The 21,416-nt window shown below is 40.7% G+C and overlaps 2 protein-coding genes across 2 annotated transcripts; one reads left to right on the plus strand and one right to left on the minus strand.

The window, feature by feature from the left end:
• Window positions 1-1,470: 1,470 nt before the first annotated feature.
• Window positions 1,471-2,768, plus strand: LOC101021750 (claudin-7-like). The gene is given in 3 exon segments (XM_031661024.1): window positions 1,471-1,591; window positions 1,594-1,830; window positions 2,488-2,768. Coding segments are annotated over 3 exon segments (639 nt in total).
• Window positions 2,716-21,310, minus strand: LOC101021384 (divergent paired-related homeobox-like). Its single transcript, XM_021932955.2, has 2 exons — window positions 21,210-21,310; window positions 2,716-4,324 (listed from the first exon to the last, which is right to left on the minus strand). The coding sequence occupies exon 2, from the start codon at window positions 4,214-4,216 to the stop codon at window positions 3,794-3,796; it is 423 nt and encodes a 140-aa protein (XP_021788647.1). The 5' UTR covers window positions 4,217-4,324; window positions 21,210-21,310; the 3' UTR covers window positions 2,716-3,793.
• Window positions 21,311-21,416: the final 106 nt, after the last annotated feature.

Raw genomic sequence — 21,416 nt, forward strand, 5'->3', positions numbered from 1 at the left:
TAAAAGGTTTAAAATGCATGATTTTAAACATTTGGGGATTTTAAGATAAAAGTATAAAGTTATTTGTGGAGAAATTTAAGATGTTACATGATGGCTGAAATAAAAGTCTTGGGATAAGAATAGTGTGTGTGGAGGAGGGCTTGAAATATCCAAAAGACCAACATTTTAATTTTTAAAATGGAAATTTCCTGATTTAGTGACTGAGGATTCTAATCACATGGCATGCCAGATTTTAAAATATTTATTTTTAAAATCAATGACCGGGCGCCGTGGCTCACACTTGTAATCTCAGCACTTTCGGAGGCCGAGGCAGGTGACTCACTTGAGGTCAGGAGTTCGAGACCAGCCTTGCCAACATAGTGAAACCCGTCTGTACTAAAAACACAAAACTTAGCCAGGCATGGTGGCACATGCCTGTAGTCCCAGCTACTCCAGAGGCTGAGACAGGAGAATCGCTTGAAACCGGGAGGCGGAGGTTTCAGTGAGCCAAGATCGCACCATTACACTCCAGTCTGGGCGACAGAGCAAGACTCCCTCTCAAAATAAAATAAAATAAAAAGTATCCACCGAGACCCTCTAGATGACTTTTACTGGTTTCAAATTTGTTAGACTTCATTAATCTTGTTGAGTAACACTTGTACTTAGGTCATGAACATTCACTTATTTTATTTGTCTACTGATGGCAGTTGTGAGTAAAATCCACTCTCAAGGTCTCCCTCCTTGAAGAGAGAATCTGCTATAATAACAGGTCTCATTATCTCACCATGATAAAAATGTCAAGCATTTTTTTTGAAGGACTCAAATTACATCTGTTGCAACACCAGTGCGTCAGCTCATTAGTCTCCTTTCTTCCCCACCCATAACTACCTGCATGCAATATGATTCCAGCTTCCCTAATGTAACTCAATTTTTATTAAATTTAAAAAACACAAATTAGTAAGTTAAAGTAGTAGTTGAAGTAATAGAGGTGAAGTGTCACCTTTGTTGTTGTTGTTTTTGTTGTTTGTTTACTCCTTTCCATTCCCAATTATTTCTGCCACCTGGTGCAAAGATGTGATCTAACAAAAATGATTCCCCCTCCCCCGACACACACCTGTCATAGTCCCAGGGGTTGCCATACCTCACTTTCGTTCTTTGGTTTCCCATTTTCATGTTCAAGTTATCCAGCTGCTAGCTTTCTTTTAAAGTAAGAGTTATTTGTACAACAAAGCTAGACAATAAATTGTTTTCCTCAAAACACAAAATATGGGCCTGTTCCCTCTGCTGTGAGACTATCACTCCACCAGAGGGGTCAATTTGTGTGTACTTCAGGTGACAAGATTTGCGGTCACCTGGCCAAAAACTTCTTTGTCTCTTTGGATGACTTAAAAACTCTACCCCAAGATGTCTTTCATGGGGATGTCCCAAAGTTTTATTTGTTTTACTGTAGGGTTGCCTGCCCAGCACCCCCAATTTTTTCTGAGAGTAGAAATGGCCAATTTGGGCCTGCAATTGCTGAACTTTTCCATGACTCTGCTGGGCTGGGTAGGCCTTGTGGCCTGCACCACCATCCTGCAGCGGCAGATGAGCTCATGTGTGGGCAACAGCATCATCACAAGGGACTGTGAATGGACTACATCACGCAGAGCATGGGCTTGATGAGCTGTGAAATGTATGACTTGGTGCTCGCCCTGCCAGCAGCCATGCAGGTCCTTCGAGCCCTTAATGGTGGCATACCTGGTGCTGGGCTTCCTGACCATATGTGTGTGGCCACGATGGGCATGAAGTGCATGTGTTGTGGGGGAAATGATAAAGTGAAGAAGGCCTGTATAGCTGATATGGCTTGGCTCTGTGTCCCCACCCAAATCTCATCTTGGAATTGTAATCCTCACATGTCAAGGGAGGGAAATGACTGGATTATGGGGGCAGTTTCCCCCATACTGTTCTCATGATAGTGAGTGAATTCTCAGGAGATCTGACAGTTTTTTGTTTGTTTGTTTTTTGAAATGGAGTTTCACTCTTGTTGCCCAGGCTGGAGTGCAATGGCATAGTCTCAGCTCACTGCAACCTCTGCCTCTCAGGTTCAAGCGATTCTCCTGCCTCTGCCTCCCACGTAGTTGGTATTACAGGCATCCCCCACCACACTCAGCTAAGTTTTGTATTTTTAGTAGACACGGGGTTTCACCATGTTGGCCAAGCTGGTCTCAAACTCCTGAACTCAGGTGATCTGCCCACCTCAGCCTCCCAAAGTACTGGGATTACAGGGGTGAGCCACTGTGCCCGGCCCTGATGGTTTTATAAACGGTAGTTTTTCCTGCTCTCTCACATGCTTTCTCCCTCCTGCTGCCATGTGAAGAAGGTCCTTGCTTCCCCTTCCGCCATGATTGTAAGTTTCCTGAGGCCTCCCCAGTCATGCTAAACTGTGAGTCAATTAAACCTCTCTCCTTTATAAATTACCCAGTCTTGGATATTTCTTTATAGCAGTGTGAAAACAGACTAATACAATAGGCATGGTTAGAGGCGTCATTTTCATCATGGCAGGTCTTGCTGACTTGGTAGCTTTCTTCTGGTATGGCCATCAGATTGTCACGGACTTTTACAACCCCTTGATCCCCTTGAATATTAGGTATGAGTTTGGTCCTGCTATCTTTATTGGCTGGGCAGGGTCTTCTCTGGCCCTCCTAGGAGGTGTACTATTCTCTTGCTCTTGTCCTGGGAATAAGACCCAAACTGGGTACCATGTACCTCACTCTTACTCTAAGTCCAACTCTGCCAAGGAGTACATGTGAGTTGGGACCCCTTTGCCCCAGCCTGACAGGCTATGGGTGTATCTAGATGCCTGAAAAGACCTGGGGCAGAGCTCAATCTGTGGGCAGGGCGCAGGACAAAGGCCTCCTGGTCACGCCATCCCTGCACACCATGTACTGTTCTCTGGGGGGTGGGGTGGGAGACACAAAAAGAGAGGAGAGTGCACATTTTGTATAGTAATAAAAAATAAGTTTTGGAAAGTAAAAAGATATATATGAGCAAGTAGGGATAGACCAGTGATAGCTACAATACCTATAGTACTGGCATCTGTACAGAAACATGCTTAGGGAAGCAACAGGGCATCTCACTGACCTGGGAACAACAAAATAACCAAAAGGCACTAACTGAAAGTTTAGAGAGCCAAAGCGAGAACAGGAACTAAAACTGTAGAGGTAAACCTCCATGACAATGGTCTGCAATAAGATATAAGAGATCTAAAATACTCTGGATCATACAAGCTCTTAGAACTAACTAGCCAAAGCATCCTTTGAGGATAAAGATCCACACTGAGGAGACTTGCTGATCAATCTAAATTGAACAGGATAGTGACAATACAGACAAAAGAAAGAACAGGGCCAGAAAAAGTAGGGAGGGGAACAGACTCTGGAGATCTCAGAAATTAAGCCACCATATTTTTTGACACTTCACAAAAACAACAGGAGAGTTCTAGTCATAAAGTTATAAAATCTATATTTCCCTTGTAGAAGTTCAGGAAAATGAAATTCACGTGGAAATGAACATAATAGAATGAAGGGCAAAAACCATGTGATCATTTCAATGGACACAGAAAAATACAAATTCATAATACAAATTCTCAACAAACTTAGAATAGAAGGGAACTTCTTCAACCTTCAACCTGATGAAGAGTATCCACAAAAACCACCAGTGTTTTGTTTTTACAATATGTAATTTTTTGTATTTAGCATCTCTCTCAACTTTGTAGAGATGAACAGGAAGAAGAACTAGAATTGAAGCGTGGAGAACAAACTTGGGATTCCCAAATGGGCTAGAGGCAGTATATGTTAGGATTTTGGCAGCAGCCAAAATGGACTATTTTTTGGCCAGGGAAGTCATTTGTAGGGACCTTAAGGTTGGGGTACAGAATGAGTAGGAATGAGGGTGCCCGAAGATTCATATACACCAGGCCGATAGGATGAGCAGCATTGGGGAATCTGAGTAGCGTGTCTGTATTTCTCAGGCCAGCACTGGTCTTGACTTCGCCCTCTGGTATTGATGGTTGTTGAGTTTCTTGTTTTTGCTGAACATGCTCGCATTTTGCTTTCTTAAGTTTTGCTCTGTGGTTCTCGAACCAGACCTCCAGTACTGTTGGATGTATTTCGATTTTCGAAGCCCACTGAAGGCTGGGGTTTGGGTATAGGTTCTCATTGAAAAAGCTGTTCAAATCTTCCAGTAGTTTCTCAGTGAACATGGTTCATTTCCTGTGTGAATGCACCTGGTGCTTGCCTTTGGGAAGATCCTCTGAGTCTGACATCTTCTAATGCAGATGTGCTCCTGTGTTCAGATCCAATGATAAGAACTAGTAGAGATTGAATCCAGACTTAAATAGCTTACTCCATAGCCACACCTGATTCCCAACCCCTTCCAACTGTTTCTGCCCTATCTGCTTCCAATGTGATTCCTGGATCCTCCAGAGCCCCCTGGATTTCACCTAATTCTGTCTCACGTCATACCTAATCATAAAAGACTGCATGTTTGCCTCCAAGACTAGGAAGAAGGCAAGACTACCCACTCTTGCCACTTCTATTCAACATTGTACTGGAGGTTCTAGTGCAATCAAGTAAAAAAAAATTAAAAAGCATCTAGGTTGTAAAAAAGTAAAACTGTCTTTATTTGCTAATGACATGATCATCATGTAGAAAATCCTAAGGAATTTATACACACGCACACACACACACAACTATTAGAACAAATAAGTTCACCAAAGTGATGGGATACTAAGTCAGTATACAAAAATCAATTGTATTACTATGTACGAGCAATGAAAATTCCAAAAGTGAAATTAAAAAATAACTCCATTTATGATTGTATTAAAAAGAATAAAACACTTAAGACTAATTTTAACAAAATAAGTGTAAGACATGTACAGTGAAAATTTAAAAATACTGATGAGGGAAATTAAAGAAGACCTAAATATATGGAGAGACATCCATCCCATGATCATGGAAAACTCAGTAATATGGCAATTCTCTCAAAATTGATTTGTAGATTAACACAATCTCTATCAAAATTCCAACAGTTTTTTTTTTTTTTTTTTTTAGGAAATTGACAAATTGATTGCTGGGAGACAATTCTCCATGAATATTTCACAGCTCCACACAGTCCAGGTCTTCTGAACAAAGAGCTTGTTTGAATGGCAAAGGCCTTGGAAGCTAGAGATTTCGAGCTGTGTCTCCCCAGTAGACATTTGCTTACATTTCAAGATAATAAACCTAGAGGCCTTCCACTCCCCTTTCCAGTGAAGATCTGTTTACATTCAAGAGAAAAGATGAAGTCATTATCTCTCCCTTCTTAAAGGGGAGGATGGGCAGATGTGCCAGCAAACCTTGTATAAACTTCAGAGCCTCCTAATTTGGGGGGTTTTCTCCTGTGATGAAACCCATTGCGTACACAGGTAAACATCTGGCTCTCATTTGTGTTGCCCTGTGGAGAACTGGGGCATGGGGAAGGAGGCACTAGTGAGATGGTACTCTGGATGCTGCTTTTGCCATGACTTATAAACCATCTGTCCTTGACATAGGGGTCTGATATCTTCTGTCAGCATATATACGTGAAACTGTCGCAAACTAATTTGTTAGTTTGCAAGTAGGGTAAAATCTCAGACCCTTCACAGTTTTTGACTTCATACTGATCCTGAAATTAAATGAAATAGATCCAGTATATCCAAAACAATTTTGAAAATGAAGAACAAAGTTGGAGGACTTTTACCTCTCAATTTCAAAACTTATTACAAAGCTCAGTTATCAATACAGTGTGGTGCTGGCATAAAGACAGACATACAGACCAAAGGTACAGAATTGAGAATCTAGAACTAAACCTTTACATTAATGGTCAATTGACTTTTGACAAAAGTGCAAGGCATTTCAATGGGGAAAGGACAGATAGTCTTTTCAACGAATAGTGCTGAGAAAATTGGATATCTACATGCACACCATACTCAAAAATTGACTCAAAATGGAACAGAGACCTAAATATAAAAGGTTAAGCTAAAAAACTTGTAACAGGAAACAGGAGAGAACAACATGGCAGAATAGGAGGTTCCCTCACTCATATCCCCCCACAACAAGAATTCTGCACCCATCCACAGACAAAAGTGTCTTTGTGGGATCCTTGGGATACAGATAGGAAGTTGTGAAACCCAGTGGAGCCCAAGACCTAGGAGGGTCATTTTGAGAGTGCAGACCCACACCTAGGTGGCAGACCAGCTGACTGCTATCCTGGCTTCATACCTGGAAATAGCCCTGTTCTTCTAAGGGTTTGGCTACGACCCCATTTGGCCTTGAGCCTGCTATCAAAACCATTTGCCAAGGGTCCGGGAGGAATCAGGCACACTAGTGCCTCAACAGACAGGCCTGCCAACATTGGTCTAGGTAGTAAACCCAAAAGCTATCCTGTAACTTGGCCCCAGACCCTCTCAATAATGGTCCCAGATTAGTACTACTTGCACAAGGACCCAGAGGGAAATTTGCCCATATGTGCCACTGGGACAGGCTTGCTGGCCTCCATCCCACAGTAGATCCTGAAGGGGCCCTGTCTCAGTTCCAGCTCCTCTCTGCCACAGCCCAGGAGTATTCCCACCCACGCAGAGAACTGCTGGGAGACTAGTCTGTCTGAGCCACTGTGACAGGCTTGCCAGCTTCCTTCCTACAGCAGATCCTGAAGGGGCCCGGAAGCTTGACTCCAGCCCAGTCTGGGAACAAACCCAAAAGCACAGAGAACTGCTGTGAGACATGCCTGTCTATGTCACCAGGACAGGCTTGCCAGCCTACATTCCACAGCAGACCCTGAAGAGGCTCTGTCTCAGCTTCAGTCCAGAGCTATTCCCCCTATGCAAGAAACTACTGGGAGATGCACTGGGACAGACTTGCCAACCTCTGTCTCCTAGTGGTTCTTAAAGGAGCCCTGAATCTCAGTTCCAGCCCCTCTCAGTTGCAGTCCTGGAGCAATCCTTCTCACATAGGGAACTGTTGGGAGTCTTGCCTGATGGTGCCACCCAGGTTGGGCTTGCCAATATCAGTCACACAGCAGTTTCTGAAATAGCACTGAAGCTCAGTTTCAGCCCCTCCCAGCTGTGGTCTGAGAGCAGTTCTGCCCAGCTAGGATCCCGCCAGGAGACATGCCCTTCTGAGTTCCTGGATCTTGGTCCTGGAGGGAGGCATGTCTGGCAGTGTCCCTGAAGGCTGACTCCTTGACCTCGGTCTCATTGTGGATCTTGAAACAGCCCTATAAATAGACTCCAACCCTACTCAATTGCAGCCTGATAGCAGGCCTGCTCACTCAGAAGCCCACCGGGAGACACACCCACCCCGACCCTGGAGACAGGACTGAAGATCTCAGTCTCAGCTGCGGACCCTGAAACAATCCTGTGTCTCTGTTCTAGCCCCTCTCAGCCATGGACCAGAGCAATATGGCCAGCCTAGGGGCTTATCCAGTGATCCAGCAGCAACTCTCTCAGAATCATGGAGGAAGCCATACCCATCAGTACACCTGTTAAAGGGCCTGCCATCTGTGAATCCTGAAGTGGATCCTCATCCTAGCACCAGCCCCACAGACCAAGATCCTGGAAATACTCCAGTCCACTAGCGGACCATATAGGACCCATACTCACTAACTTTGGTCTCCACTGCAGACCCGGCACCGGCAACATGATCTAGATTCAACCCTACTCAACTGGGATCCTGGAGGCAATCTCATCAATCCAGATACCTGATATGGTTTGGATTTGTACCCCCACCAAATCTCATGTCAAATTGTAATCCCCAGTGTTGGAGGTGGGGCCTGGTGGGAGGTGGTTGTATTACGGGTGTGGATTTCTCATGAATGGTTTAGCATATCCCCCTTTGTACCGTCCTCATGGTCATGGTAGAGTTCTCCTGAGATCTGGTTGTTGAAAGTGCACAGCACCTCCCCCCTCTCTCTATTGCTCCTTGCTCCCACCATGTGAGACACCTCATAACCCCTTTGCCTTCTGCCATGATTGGAAGCTTCCTGAGGCCTCCCCAGCAGCAGTAGCCACTATGCTTCCTATACAGTCTGCAGAACTGTGAGCCAACTACACCTCTTTTCTTTATAAATTACCCAGTCTCAGATATTTCTTTATAGCAATGTGAGAATGGACTAATACAATACCTAACAGGAGAACACTTTAACTTGCCAAAATTTATCTGTAAAGACTGAAAGAGGGGTTTGTTCCTTCAAATGCAAGCCTACACATACATCACCAAAGGAAGTTATAACAACAAATGCCTACATAAAAAAAAAAAATTAAAAAAGAAATCTCAAATAAACAGCCTAACCTTATGCCTCAAGGAACTAGAAAAAGAAGAACAAACTAAGCCCAAAATCAGTAGAAGGAAAGAAAGAATAAAGATCAGAGCAGAAATACATGAAATAGGGGCTAAAAAGATGATAGAAAACATCAACAAAACTAAAAGTTGGTTCTTTGAAAATGTAAACAAAATTGACAAACCTTTAGCCAGAACAACTAAGCAAAAAAGAGAGAAGACTCAAATAAAGACAATCAGAAATAAGAGAGGAGATACTACCGATGTCACAGAAATACAAACGACCATAAGAGACTGCTGTGGGCAATTATATGCCAAAAATTTGGTTAACCTAGAAGAAATGGATAAATTCCTAGAAACATAAAACCTAACAAGACTGAATCAAGAAGAAACAGAAAATATGAACAAACCAATAATGAGCAATGAGATTGACTCAATAATAAGACATCTCCCATCAAAGCAAAGCCCAGGACCAGATGGCCTTACAGTGGAATTCTACCAAATATTTAAATAACTAATACAAATCCTCCTCACACTTTTTCCCAAAAAAATGAAGAAGAGGAAATACTTCTAAACTGATTCTATGAGGCCAGCATTACCCTGATGCCAAAGCCAGGCAATAGCACCACCAAAAAAGAAAATTCCAGGCCAATATCCCTGATAAACATAGACGCAAAAATCCTAAACAAAATACTAGCAAACCAAATTCAACAGCATATTAAAAGGATAATTCACCGTGATCAAATGATATTTATCCCTGGGATTCAAGGATGGTTCAACATTTGCAAATCAATGAATGTGATAAACCATAACAGAATGAAGGACAAAAACTATACAATCATCTCAATAGATGCAGAAAGAAAAAACATTTGAGAAAACTGAACATCCTTTCATGATAAAAACTCTCAACAAATTAGGCATAGAAGGAACATACCTAAACACAATAAAGGCTATATATGAAAAGCCCACAACTAACATACTCAACAGTGAAAAGTTGAAAGTTTTTCCTCTAAGATCAGGAACAAGACAAGGATGTCCACTCTCACCACTTCTATTCAATATAGTACTGGAAATCCTAGCTTGAGTGATGAGGCAAGAGAAAGAAATAAAAGACAGCCAAATTGGAAAGGAAGAAGTTAAATTGCCCCTGTTTGCAGACAACATAATCTTACATATAGAAAACCCAAAAAACTCTTGCCAAAACTGTTAGAACTAATAAATGAATTCAGTAAAGTTGCAGTATACAAAATCAACATGCAAAAATCTGTAGCCTTTCCTAACACTAAACGTGAACTATATGAAAAAGAAATTAAGAAAACAGTCCTATCCACAATAGCATCAAAAAATTGAATATTTAGGAATAAATTTAACCAAGGAGGTGAAAGGTCTGTGCACTAAAGACTATAACACATTGATGAAAGAAATAGAAAAGATACAAATAAATGAAAAAGTATCCCATGTTCATGTATTGGAAGAATTAATATTGTTAAAACATTTCCATACTTCCCAAAGCAATCTACAGGTTCAATGAAATCTCTATCAAAATTCCAATGTCATTTTTCACAGAACTAGAAAAAATCCTAAAATTTGTATGGAACCACAAAAGACCCTGCATAGCCAAAGCAATCTTGAGCAAAAAAACTGGAGCCCAAAGCTCAGAAACAAAAGCTGAAGACATCATACCACCTGGCTTCAAAATCTATTACAAAGCTGTAGTAATCAAAACAGCATGGTACTGGCATTTAAAAAGATGCATTGACCAACAGAACAGAATAGAGCCCAAAAATAACCCCAAGCACTTACAATCAATTAATTTTTGACAAAGGTGCCAAGAACACACAATGAGAAAGGACAATCTCTTCAATAAAGGGTGCTGGGAAAACTGGACATCCACATGCAAAATGAACTTGGACTCTTATACCATGTACAAAAATCAACTCAAAATGGATTAAAGACTTAAACATAAAGCTTGAAACTCTAAAACTACTGGAAGAAAACATGGGGGAAATGCTCCACAATAGCCCCAAAAGCAAAGGCAACAAAAGCAAAAATAAACAAATGGGATTGCATCAAATTAAAAAGCTTCTGCACAGCAAAGGAAACCATTAATAGAATGAAGAGACAACTCAAGGATTGGGAGAAAATATTTGCAAACCATACATCTGACAAGAAACTAATATCCAAAATAATGAACTCAAACAACTCAATAGCAAGAGAAAAAAAAAACCTAGTTAAAAAACGGACCAATGACTTGACATTTCTCAAAAATAGATATACAAATGTTCAACAGATATATGAAAAATACTTACCATCCCTAATCCTCAGGGAAATGTTAATTAAAAGCACAATGGAAATATCATGTTACACCCAAATGTGAGGTGATATGATAGAATATAATGAAATCTATAATAGAATAGAATAGGTGATAATAGAATTACTATCAGAAAACCAAAAGATAACAAGTGTTAACAAGGGTGTAGAGAAAAGGGAATGCTTGTACACTGTTGGTGGAAATATAAATTAATATAGCAATTAGGAAAAATATTATGAATTTCCTCAAAAAGCCCCACAATAAATAGAACTACCATATGATCCAGCAATCCCACTACTGGAATTAAAAGGAATCCAAAGGAATTAAAATCAATATGTCAAAGTGATATCTGTACTCCCATGTTCATTGCAGCATTATTCACAGAGGGTAAGATTCCATCAATGGATGAATGGATTTTTAAAAATGTGGTCTATATACACAATGGAATACTATGCAGCCTTTAAAAAGAATAAAATTCTGTCACATGTGACAACATGGATGAACATGGAGGACATTATGTTAAGTGAAATAAGCCAGGCACAGAAAGACAAATATCATACCATCTCACTTACATGTGAAATTTTAAAAAGTCAAATTCATACAAGTAGAGAGTACAATGGCAATTCCCAGAGGAGTAGAGGGGTAGACATGGAAAGGGGAGATGTTTAAGTATTTGAAGTGGTGAATTTGTTAATTTGCTTGATTTAATCTTTCCACAATGTAAACATGTATCAAACATCAAGGTCAGGCAAGGCGGCTCACGCCTGTAATCCCAATACTACGAGAAGTTGAAGCAAGAGGATCACTTGAGGCCAGGAGTTCGAGACTAGCCTGGTCAACATAGGGAGACCCTTGTTTCTACCATTTTTTAAAAAAAAATTAGCCAGGTGTATTGATGCATGCCTGCAGTCCCAACTACTCAGAAGGCTGAGGAGGGAGGATCACTTGAACCCAGGAGTTCGAGGTTGCAGTGAGCTATGATCACACCACTGCACTCCAGTCTAAGTGACCCAGCAAGACCCTGTCTCAAAAGAAAAATAAAAAAAATAAAAAAGAACAATTCTGTTTACCACAGTCTGCCCTCTGGCCCCCAATGATTCATGATTCATGTGTCTCCTAAATGCAAAATACATTCACCTTCTCCTAAATTTCCCAAGGGTGTCAATCCCATTACAGCTTAAACTCAAAGTTCAAACTCTCATCTAAATCTCATCAATTCAAAAATCCAACATCTCATCATCAAATCACTTAGATTAGGTGTGGGTGAGACACCTGGCACAATTTCTCTCCATCTGTGGACCTATGAAACTGTAGAAACAAGTTTTCTATCGCCAACACATGATGATGGAACAGGCATAGGATAAGAGTTACAGACATTCCAGTACAAAAGGGAGAAAAATGGAAGGTAAAAAAGATCGCCAGTCCAAAGCAGTTTTAAAAGCTGGGAAACTCCCTTGGGTTTCAAGACTTGGAAATATTCCCACGTGCCTTTCAGTTCTGCCCTCTGGCTCTCGCCTGTGCCCCCTGGGCTTTCAGTTCCTCTCTCTGAGCCATCCTTTTTTCATGAAAGGTAGAATGTGTTTACAGCTGAGTAGTTTTGTCAACCTCCTTTCTGCCAGAGGAATTCTGGGAGTTTGACAGCTTCCTTTCACTTCAAACTCTGTCACTTTCAGTCCAAGCTGGCAGTATTTCTGCTGATATAAATTTCTCAAGAACCTTGTCTGCTTTGAGTGGATGTCATGGGAATTCACTACATTGAACAGAAGCCATGTCCACAAATCTGGTAGAGATCATTCCTTCTCCAGCTTTGGCTGCTGCTGAGATGGCTCAGGGACACCCTTAAGCTTCTTAGAAGCCACTGATTTGAATGAGATCTATGAGGCACAGCATAAACCTCTTGTGATCAAATACTCTAACCTTTTGTCTCTTAATTTTAGTGTCTTTGTCAATCTTGATATGCTGAGAATTACCCAATTCCTTTGTGTTTACCAGTCCTTTCCTCAGTTTGTCTCTCTCTTCTTGGGTTTTACTAAAATCAGCAAGAAGAAACTAGATGGCACCTTTAACACTTTACTTGACCAATCCAGCGAGACCCCATCTCTATAAAAATAAAAATAAATTAGCCAGGTGTTGTGGCACATGCCTGTAGTCCCGGTTACTTGAGAGGCTGAGGCAGGAGGATCATTTTAGCCCAGGAGTTTGAGGCTGCAGTGAGCCATAATTGTACCACTGCACTCCTTCCTGGGCAACAGGGGAGACCCTGTCTCTAAAATAAAACAAAACAAAACAAAAAAAACAAGCAAAAACAATAACCCACTTTACCTGGAAATCTTTTCAGCTAAATATGCGAGTTAATTGCTTTCAAATTCTACCTTCCAAATAACTACAGGACACAAGTTTCAGTTTTGCTAAGCTTGCTGCCAATATATAACAAGGATCTCACTTCCTCCAGATTCTAATAACATGAGCCTCACTTCCTTCTGAGGCCTCACCAGCAGCCTTCCCACAGTCCATATTTCTACTAACAAGGAAACTTAGGCTGTTGTCATGCTCCACAAAATCCTCTTCAAACTTGGTTCCAAAGACACTTTCACATTTTTAAATATTTCTTATAGCAGCACCACACTTTCAGGTACTAAAATCCATATTCGTTTTCTATTGTTGCATAACAAACTACCATAAACTTACCATATCCTGACCTATATATTATATATTTTGGCATTTATCTTATCTGGCTTTCTCTTTCTAAGGGTTATTTTGTCTGTGCCTTATCCAAGTCCTCTATGCCCCGCTATATTTTTTCATGGCATTTCTTTATGCCTCTTCTCCTCTGCACTCTGCACCCACAGGCTTGCAGCAGAAGACAGATGGCAGGAGCTCTATTAGAATTTGGTTTATTTCTTTACTTACAAGTAATTTGAACATCAGAATATTCTCTTTTAAAAAATACTGATGAAGGTATAAGTCACTGTATTAGACCATTTTCATGATGCTGATAAAGACATACCTGAGACTTGGTAATTTATAAAGAAAAAGAGGTTTAATGGACTCAACAGTTCCACGTGGCTGGGGAGGCCTCACAATCATGGTGGAAGGTGAAAGGCACATCTTACATGGCAGCAGATGAGAGAGAACTTGTGCAGGGAAACTCTGCCTTATAAAACCATCAGATCTCGTGAGATTTATTCACTATCATGAGAACAGCACAAGAAAGACCCACCCCCATGATTCAATTACCTCCCACCAGGTCCCTCCCACAACACATGGGAATTGTGGGAGCTACAATTCAAGATGAGATCTGGGTGTGGGCACAGCCAAACTATATCAGTCATATGTTGCTTTATTTTATGAGGTTTATTTGTGGAGAGAGGGGTGAGTAGGGAGATTCAGAATGAGGCAGTATTGCCACTGTCCTCCAAACCCAGAAGGCCAGTTTTTCACAATGGTATAGATTATCTATTCTGAAACGACTTTCTATGTATTCTAGGATTGAGCAAATAAATATGTTGAGCCAGATTGTTCACTGTCAGAAAAGGTAGTTACAAATATGGAAAGGGGGAAAACTAGAATGAACCTGTGGTGTTGGATTGAAATATGAGGTATCAGTATGAACTCATGGCATATATATATATATATACACACACACACACACACACATATATATATAGAGAGAGAGAGAGAGACAGATGTGGAAACAAATATGTGTGTAAATGTACACATGTGTATACACATGCACATGCATGCACATACACATATTTGCAAGAAGGAAATAGTTAAAGGAACTGACCTGCAATTTATCTGGTCTCTTTACAAGGGGGATATCCCTAGTGCAAAGAAAATAATCCATAGTTTTAGTGATTACTGACATATTGGTATTTATTTTTTTCTTAATTTATGCTTTCTATTTCCCATTCTTTTGCTTTATTTTTTCCTCCTCATTTTATTCCAACTATGGATTCACCATGCTTCATTTTTTCCCTTCTTTGTCCTCTTCTGGCTTGGAAGTCATATAATCCATTTGTACTTTTGTAGTAGTTTCTCTTAAATTTGGCATACTTGGTTTGAAATCTAAAGTTAATCTATATTGGCCAGGCTCTGTGGCTCACATCTGTAATCCCAGCACTTTGGGAGGCCGGGGCCAGAGGATTGCTTGAGCCCCGGAATTTGAGAGACCAGCCTGGGCAACATAGTGAGACCCTCGTCGCTGCAAAAAATACAAAAAAATTAGTGGTATGTGCTGGTGCGTGCCTGTAGTCCCAGCTACTTGAAAGGCTGAGGCAGGAGGATCATTTGAGCCCAGGAGGCTGAGACTGCAGTGAGCCGTGATAGTGCCACTACATTCCAGCCTGGGTGACACAGTGAGAACTTGACTCCAAAAAAAAAAAAACCAAAAAAAAATAAATAAATAAAGTTAATCTATATCTTTACTGTCCCCCTGACTAAGGCATGGACCTTGAAATACTCTACCTCCAATTTCTCCTTCCAATTTTTCATGTTATTGCTAATATTTTAATTCCATCTTGTTTTTAATATACTCAATTTAATCATTATTGCCATTTTTCTTGCTTTTTTCCATTTTCTTAGTTTTTTTTTTTTAATAGTCAATGTCTATTTAGATTTATCTGCATATTTACTAACTTCTTTCCCACAGGTTTACCAATTTATTTGCTCACCATTGCTTCTTGCATCCTACACTATCCTTCAGGATTCAAAACAGTTCTTTCTAAAGTGAATCCTTTAGAGGTTCTCAGGGTGACAGTCTGTGAATGATAAGCTCCTTTAATCTTTGTCTGAAAATGTCTTTATTTTGCTCTTCTTTGAATACAAAATGTAGTCCCATGGTGTGGCCGCTATGAAAATATGCCACTCAGATCTCTTGCTACAGGAAGCATAATTGACAGATGGCCTCAGCTGCTGCACTACAAATCTACCGCCCGTTAGCATGGAGACCACACTTCACACAGGCTGCTTTCAGTCAATGATTCCACATGGCAGGGATAATAAGGTAGACCCATTCCTATAAGACATGTGACTCCTCTGACAGGCTACTTTGGCTTCAGGATGCCTCATCAACCTGGCGGAACCTTTCTTAGAATCTCGCTGCAGTCTTAGACTCTGCCTATCCAACTCTTCTTTCATTGGTGTCAGACCTGCAGAGTGGCCTGAAGGCTCTTCCCACCTCCTGGGGATCCCTCCCTCCCCTTTTACCCTCAGAGGATTTCTCCAATCAATCCTTGCATATCCAATCCCATGTTGGCTTCTGCTTCTCAGAGGACTCAGACACGGTTTGTGAATTAAACCAATATAAAATGTATACAGTAATACAAGTCTCATTCCCACCCTTGCCCAAATCTACTATTTCCCTCACCACAACCACATTCAAACAGATGTACTACTTGTGTATCCTCTGAATTTGTTATGGGAATATAATAACATATGAATACATATTATTATTTTCCTTTTTCTTACGCCAAAGATAGCATTCTATAAACACTGCTCTGAATCTTACACATGTTATCTTCTAGGTCTTTTTAACTTGTTTAATATTTTCAGTCTTTGGGTAACTCTGTGTCACAGCATTCTGAAAAATTTCCTTAAATCTATTGTAGAGTTTATTTCTTCTCTTTTTAGCTGTCTAATCTGCTTTCTAACTTATTCACTAAATTGCTTTTCAGAAGCAACTCCGAATTTTCTAATCTTTACATTTTAATGGTTATTTTTCCCTAGCCTGTCTTTTCCTTTTTTCATAATGTCTTGCTCTTTTCTTAGCATTTCAATTCTTCTTTTAGGTTTCTAATTGTCTAAAATATACTGATTTTATATTTTCTTTCAAATTTTAGCCTATTATCTCTGGTTTGGAGGGCTCTAATCACTTTCCTCTTATTTTTTTTTTAATGCAGACCTAAATGTTTTCACATTTTATTTATGCCTTTTGATAACATCCAGAGGAAGTAATTTTGGCATGTTTCATAAATATCAAAGTAAAACTAAAATTATAATCCATATTTTCTTCAGGAGCATTGTTTTCTCTCTAAGCTTTACTTTTATCTTAGAATTTGAAGTTTCCTTCCTTTTTGGCTCAATTCTATCTTCTTCAAAAATCATTAGAAATAATGGGCTAATTTTTTTGGAAGTAAAAGTGAATTCTGTACAAATCTTTCCACTGGTTTACAGGTGAGGTAGTCCACCATAGGTCTCAAAGGTCTTTGCACAGTCTTGCTAAGTGTGCCACACTAAGGCCTAACCATCCCCTGATACTGAACTGTGCAGCTGACTTTATCTGTGTATTATTCCAGTCTAATGAATGGCTGGACAGATTTCTGTAACACTTTTTCACTCTGAGCTAGGTTGTACTTTCTTAGTCCTTTCTTTTGGCCAAGGGCTATTAAATTCGGACCATAGGACATTATTTTGTGAAATCCAGATGTGCACCACTGTCTGAGTTCCATTGATAGGAAGTCTATTTGGATAGTTGGATTAAAATCAATCCTTCATGTTTCTTTCACTGTAAGATGAACTTTTGAGTCAATTTATGTGACAATGACTGAATAATAGCATTTAAGACTCTGAAGATCACACATATGAACACTGTAACCCAGACAAATACTAACAGAATATTTTATAATCAGACTTTATAGTATACTTTTAGGAAACAAGTGTGTCCAAAATTAAACTAAGACTATAGATCCTATCCCCCAATCTGAAGGGTCTATAGAACTAGCTATCAGAAGAGGGCCGCTGTTCTCCAGCCTCCAGGATGGTAGATCCACCAAAAGCTTGCACCATGAACCTGGAAAAGCCTCAGATACTCAATGTCAGCCTGCGCAGGAGCTGCCGCCCAAGGCTATGGGAGCCCACTTCTTGCATCAGCATCCTCCAGATGTAAGACATGGAGTCAAAGGAGATCATTTCGGAGTTTTAAGATTTAATGACTGCCCCACCGGGTTTCGGATTTGCATGGGGCCCGTGGCCCCTTTGTTCTGGTCAATTTCTCCCATTTGGAATGGGAACATTTACTCAATGCTTCTAACCCCACTGTATCTTGGAAGTAACTAATTTGTTTTTTATTTTACAGGTTCATAGGCAGAAAGGATTTGCCTTGTCTCAAATGAGACTTGGACTTTTGTGTTAATGCTGAAATGAGTGAAGACTTTGGGGGACTGTTGGGAAGGCATGATTGGTTTTGAAATGTGAAAAGGACATGACATTTGGGAGGGGCTGGGGACAGAATAATACAGTTTGGCTCTGTGTCCCCACTCAAATCTCATCTCGAATTGTAATCCCCATAATCCCCACATGTCCAAGGAGGAATCCAGTTGGGGGTGATTGCATCATAGGAACAGTTTCCTCCATGCTGTTCTCGTGATAGTGAGTGAGTTTTCACAAGATCTGTTGGTTATGAGGGGCTCTTCCCCCTTCGTTCCTCACTGGATGTAACTATAGTAACAAAGGCTATTATTTGAACTTACTTGTCTCTATATTTTTAAGTGAAATAAATATTAAATTTTTTCTTTCTCATAGACATGTGTTACAATTTACCTACACTAGATATTCCTAGAATATGCACATGACTGAATGAGTTTTCTGATCAATTATATTTAAAATTTCCCATTGCCTAGGGAAGGCCAGGATGGAAGGGGTAGGAGGAATGGGAGACTGGTGCTATGTATCTGTGACAGAATCCTGACAATCTTCAGCCACCCCTAGTCTTTTTTTCTGCTAGCCCTGAGTGCCTGGTAAGCCTGACTGGTTTCATCCTAAGGTTAGGCAACAGGAAGAAGGTGACTGCAACCTTTTGCTTCTGCTATGACTCGGTTTCAGTTGTTGGACATAGAAGAGTACAGGCCATGAGGATAATAGTTGGTGAAATTCATGGGCCCTAGAGTACTGCTACAGTGGCCTACTTGGGCAATGTTAGAGGATGTCATGGGCTGTTGCAAGTTCTACCCATTGTGCCCAGTTCCCATGAGCCTTCATCCATCTGGGTAGAGGTGGTGGATGGCTGGGGGAAAGGAGAAATAGTGGCTACTGATTTAAAACAAATGGACTATATGGAAAGAGCAATAAACCTGGGACCTGGGGAAGGAATACCTTAGTCCCCAGGAGGTGTGGGAAGGGGGAAAACATTTAATGCTTTCTTTGTCCCTAGATGTAGCACTGCAGCATGGCAAAACAATCACTTGGTCCACCCGAGTCAGGCGGCAGCTGCAATTGGCAACACAACGCTGCTGCTGGGTTTACCATCCCCATCTTCATGCTATAAAAACAGAACACCCATGTAGGTATGGCAGGATCTGAACTATTTCACTGCACATGACACTCTCACAATAGCAGCACTGTTTAGCCATACCTGACACCCTCACAATAACATGACTATTTGGCTGTGTCTGACACCTCAGCTCCTTCCTCATATGTGCACCAAGGCAACTTTGATTCAATCTGATGGTAAGAATTAAGGCATGGAGCCCTCAGCCCTGGGTTCCATTAGCTATGGCACAACTCACTGTGCATATAGTCTCCATGCTCATCACAACATTCTGTGAGACTTGGAGGCATTGGAACCAGAGCTACCATGCTCATGCCCCTGCTGTTTGCCATGGTGTCTTACTCTGATTTCATTGTTTATTTTGAGCAGCTATGGATGGCAGGTTTACTCCGTTGCCCCTTCCAGAGGTGGGGGGCTCTTCTCCAACAAACAGAACAAGGCAAGACAAGATTTTTATCTCTTAATGAAGAATATAATAATTCTAAATGGACTCCTTCCCTCCTTCTCCTTTCTATTTGTAGTAATGCCCTTCTTTTTCTTTTTCTTTTGTTCACCCATTATAAATCATTTATTCAAAAGATACTGAATTTTAGCATAGTTAGAAAATTTTAAGATTATAAAATCGTATACGTTTTTTTAAGAGTTCCTCGGAAACATTCTTTTCAAGGCCTGAAACCAAAACTGTTAAAATATTTGACACTTTTATCTCTTTTATAGGCAATTATAATTGATGTTTCCATGTCGTTTTCTTTTTTATGTTAGACACTCTGTATATTATAATTTTTTAAAACTGAAAACGAATACATATATATTAAAGGCTGCTCATTAGGAAAGAGAAAAGATCTGAGCCTTTAGTTGACTATCCATTTCCAGTCTTTTTTTTTTTTTTGAACTTTTTATCATGTATATTCTGAAACACAGAAAACAAGACTATAATGAACGCCCATATATTCATCATCAGCTTTAACAACTGTTAACATTCTGCTAATCTTATTTCATCTAACTCCCCAACATTTTTTTCTGAAGTTTTTTTTTTTTTTTTTTTTTTTTTTTTGAGACAGAGTCTTGCTCTGTCTCCCAGGCTGGAGTGCTGTGGCCGGATCTCAGCTCACTGCAAGCTCCGCCTCCCGGGTTCCCGCCATTCTCCTGCCTCAGCCTCCCGCGTAGCTGGAACTACAGGCACCCGCCACCATGCCCGGCTATTTTTTTTTTTGTATGTTTAGTAGAGATGGGGTTTCATCGTGTTAGCCAGGATGGTCTCGATCTTCTGACCTTGTGATCCACCTGCACTGGCCTCCCAAAGTGCTGGGATTACAGGTGTGAGCCACCGCGTCTGGCTTTCTGAAGCATTTTTTAAAAAATTCCTGAGGCCAGGCATGGAGGCTCACATGTGTAATTCTAACACTTTGGGAGGCCAAGGCAGAAGGATCCCTTAAGGCCAGTTTGAGGCCAGGTGTTCGAGATCAGCTGGGGCAATATAGCAAGACCTCCTTTTTACAAAAAAAATTAAAAATCAGCTGGGTGCAGTAATGTGTGCCTGTAGTCTCCGCTGAGGCAGGAAGATCCCTTGAGCCCAGAAGATAGAGGTTACAGTGAGCTGTGATTGTGTCACTGCACTCCAGCCTGGGCAATAGAGTGAGACCCTGTCCCCCTCCTTCCCCCCAAAAAATCCTGACACTTTATTTCACATAAATATATGTAAGTCAACGTTTGGTTGGTTGGTTGGTTTTTTTTTTTTTTTTTTTTTTTTTTAGACAGAGTCTTGCTCTTGTCGCCCAGGCTGGGGTGCAATGGCACAATCTCGGCTCACTACAACCTCTGCCTCCTGGGTTCAATCAATTCTCCTGCCTCAGCCTCCCAAGTAGCTGGGATTACAGGTGCCCACCATCACATCTGGCTAATTTTGTTTTTTTTTTTTTTTTTTAGTAGAGACGGGGTTTCTCCCTGTTGGCCAGGCTGGTATCGAACTCCTGACCTCCTGATCTGCCCGCCTTGGCCTCCCAAAGTGCTGGGATTACAGGTGTGAGGCCATGACCAGCCTGTAAGTCAATCTTAATCCTACAGAAGTAAATGTAATACAAATAGAACTATAGCATATAAATGAAGAAATATTAGGTTGGTGCAAAAATATATTCATCCCATTCATTCATTAAAGCCAGGTAGCTAGGCACTGTGGTAGGTGGGGAGATCAGAAAGATAGCCACATGAGGACAGGAGAAGAAAGTTCATAGGTTATTAGGTGAATAAGCAAATACAAGACTTATTGATCCTAAATGATGATGATCACTTACTGTTTGATCACCAAAGGATAAAGATCACTTACTGTTTTAAGCCCTCTGCAAATGTCAATTCATTCATTCTTCACAATCATCCTTTGAGGTAAGCAGTATTATTACAGATGAAGACACTGAGATCATGCAAAGTAAAGTAACTTGCTGGAGAGCGTTCAGATAGTGTGTGGTAGAGCTAGGATTTGAATCTAAGCAGTCTGATTTCAGAGGCTGTGCCCTAAAGGGAAATAAAAGAGGAG

The sequence above is a fragment of the Papio anubis genome, chromosome X (assembly GCF_008728515.1).
Source record: "Papio anubis isolate 15944 chromosome X, Panubis1.0, whole genome shotgun sequence".
Classification (NCBI taxonomy): Eukaryota; Metazoa; Chordata; class Mammalia; order Primates; family Cercopithecidae; genus Papio; species Papio anubis.

Excerpts from the sequence above, each read along its gene's own strand:
- LOC101021384 (XM_021932955.2), bottom strand. The coding sequence starts at position 4,216 with ATGTTCACTGAGAAACTACTGGAAGATTTGAACAGCTTTTTCAATGAG.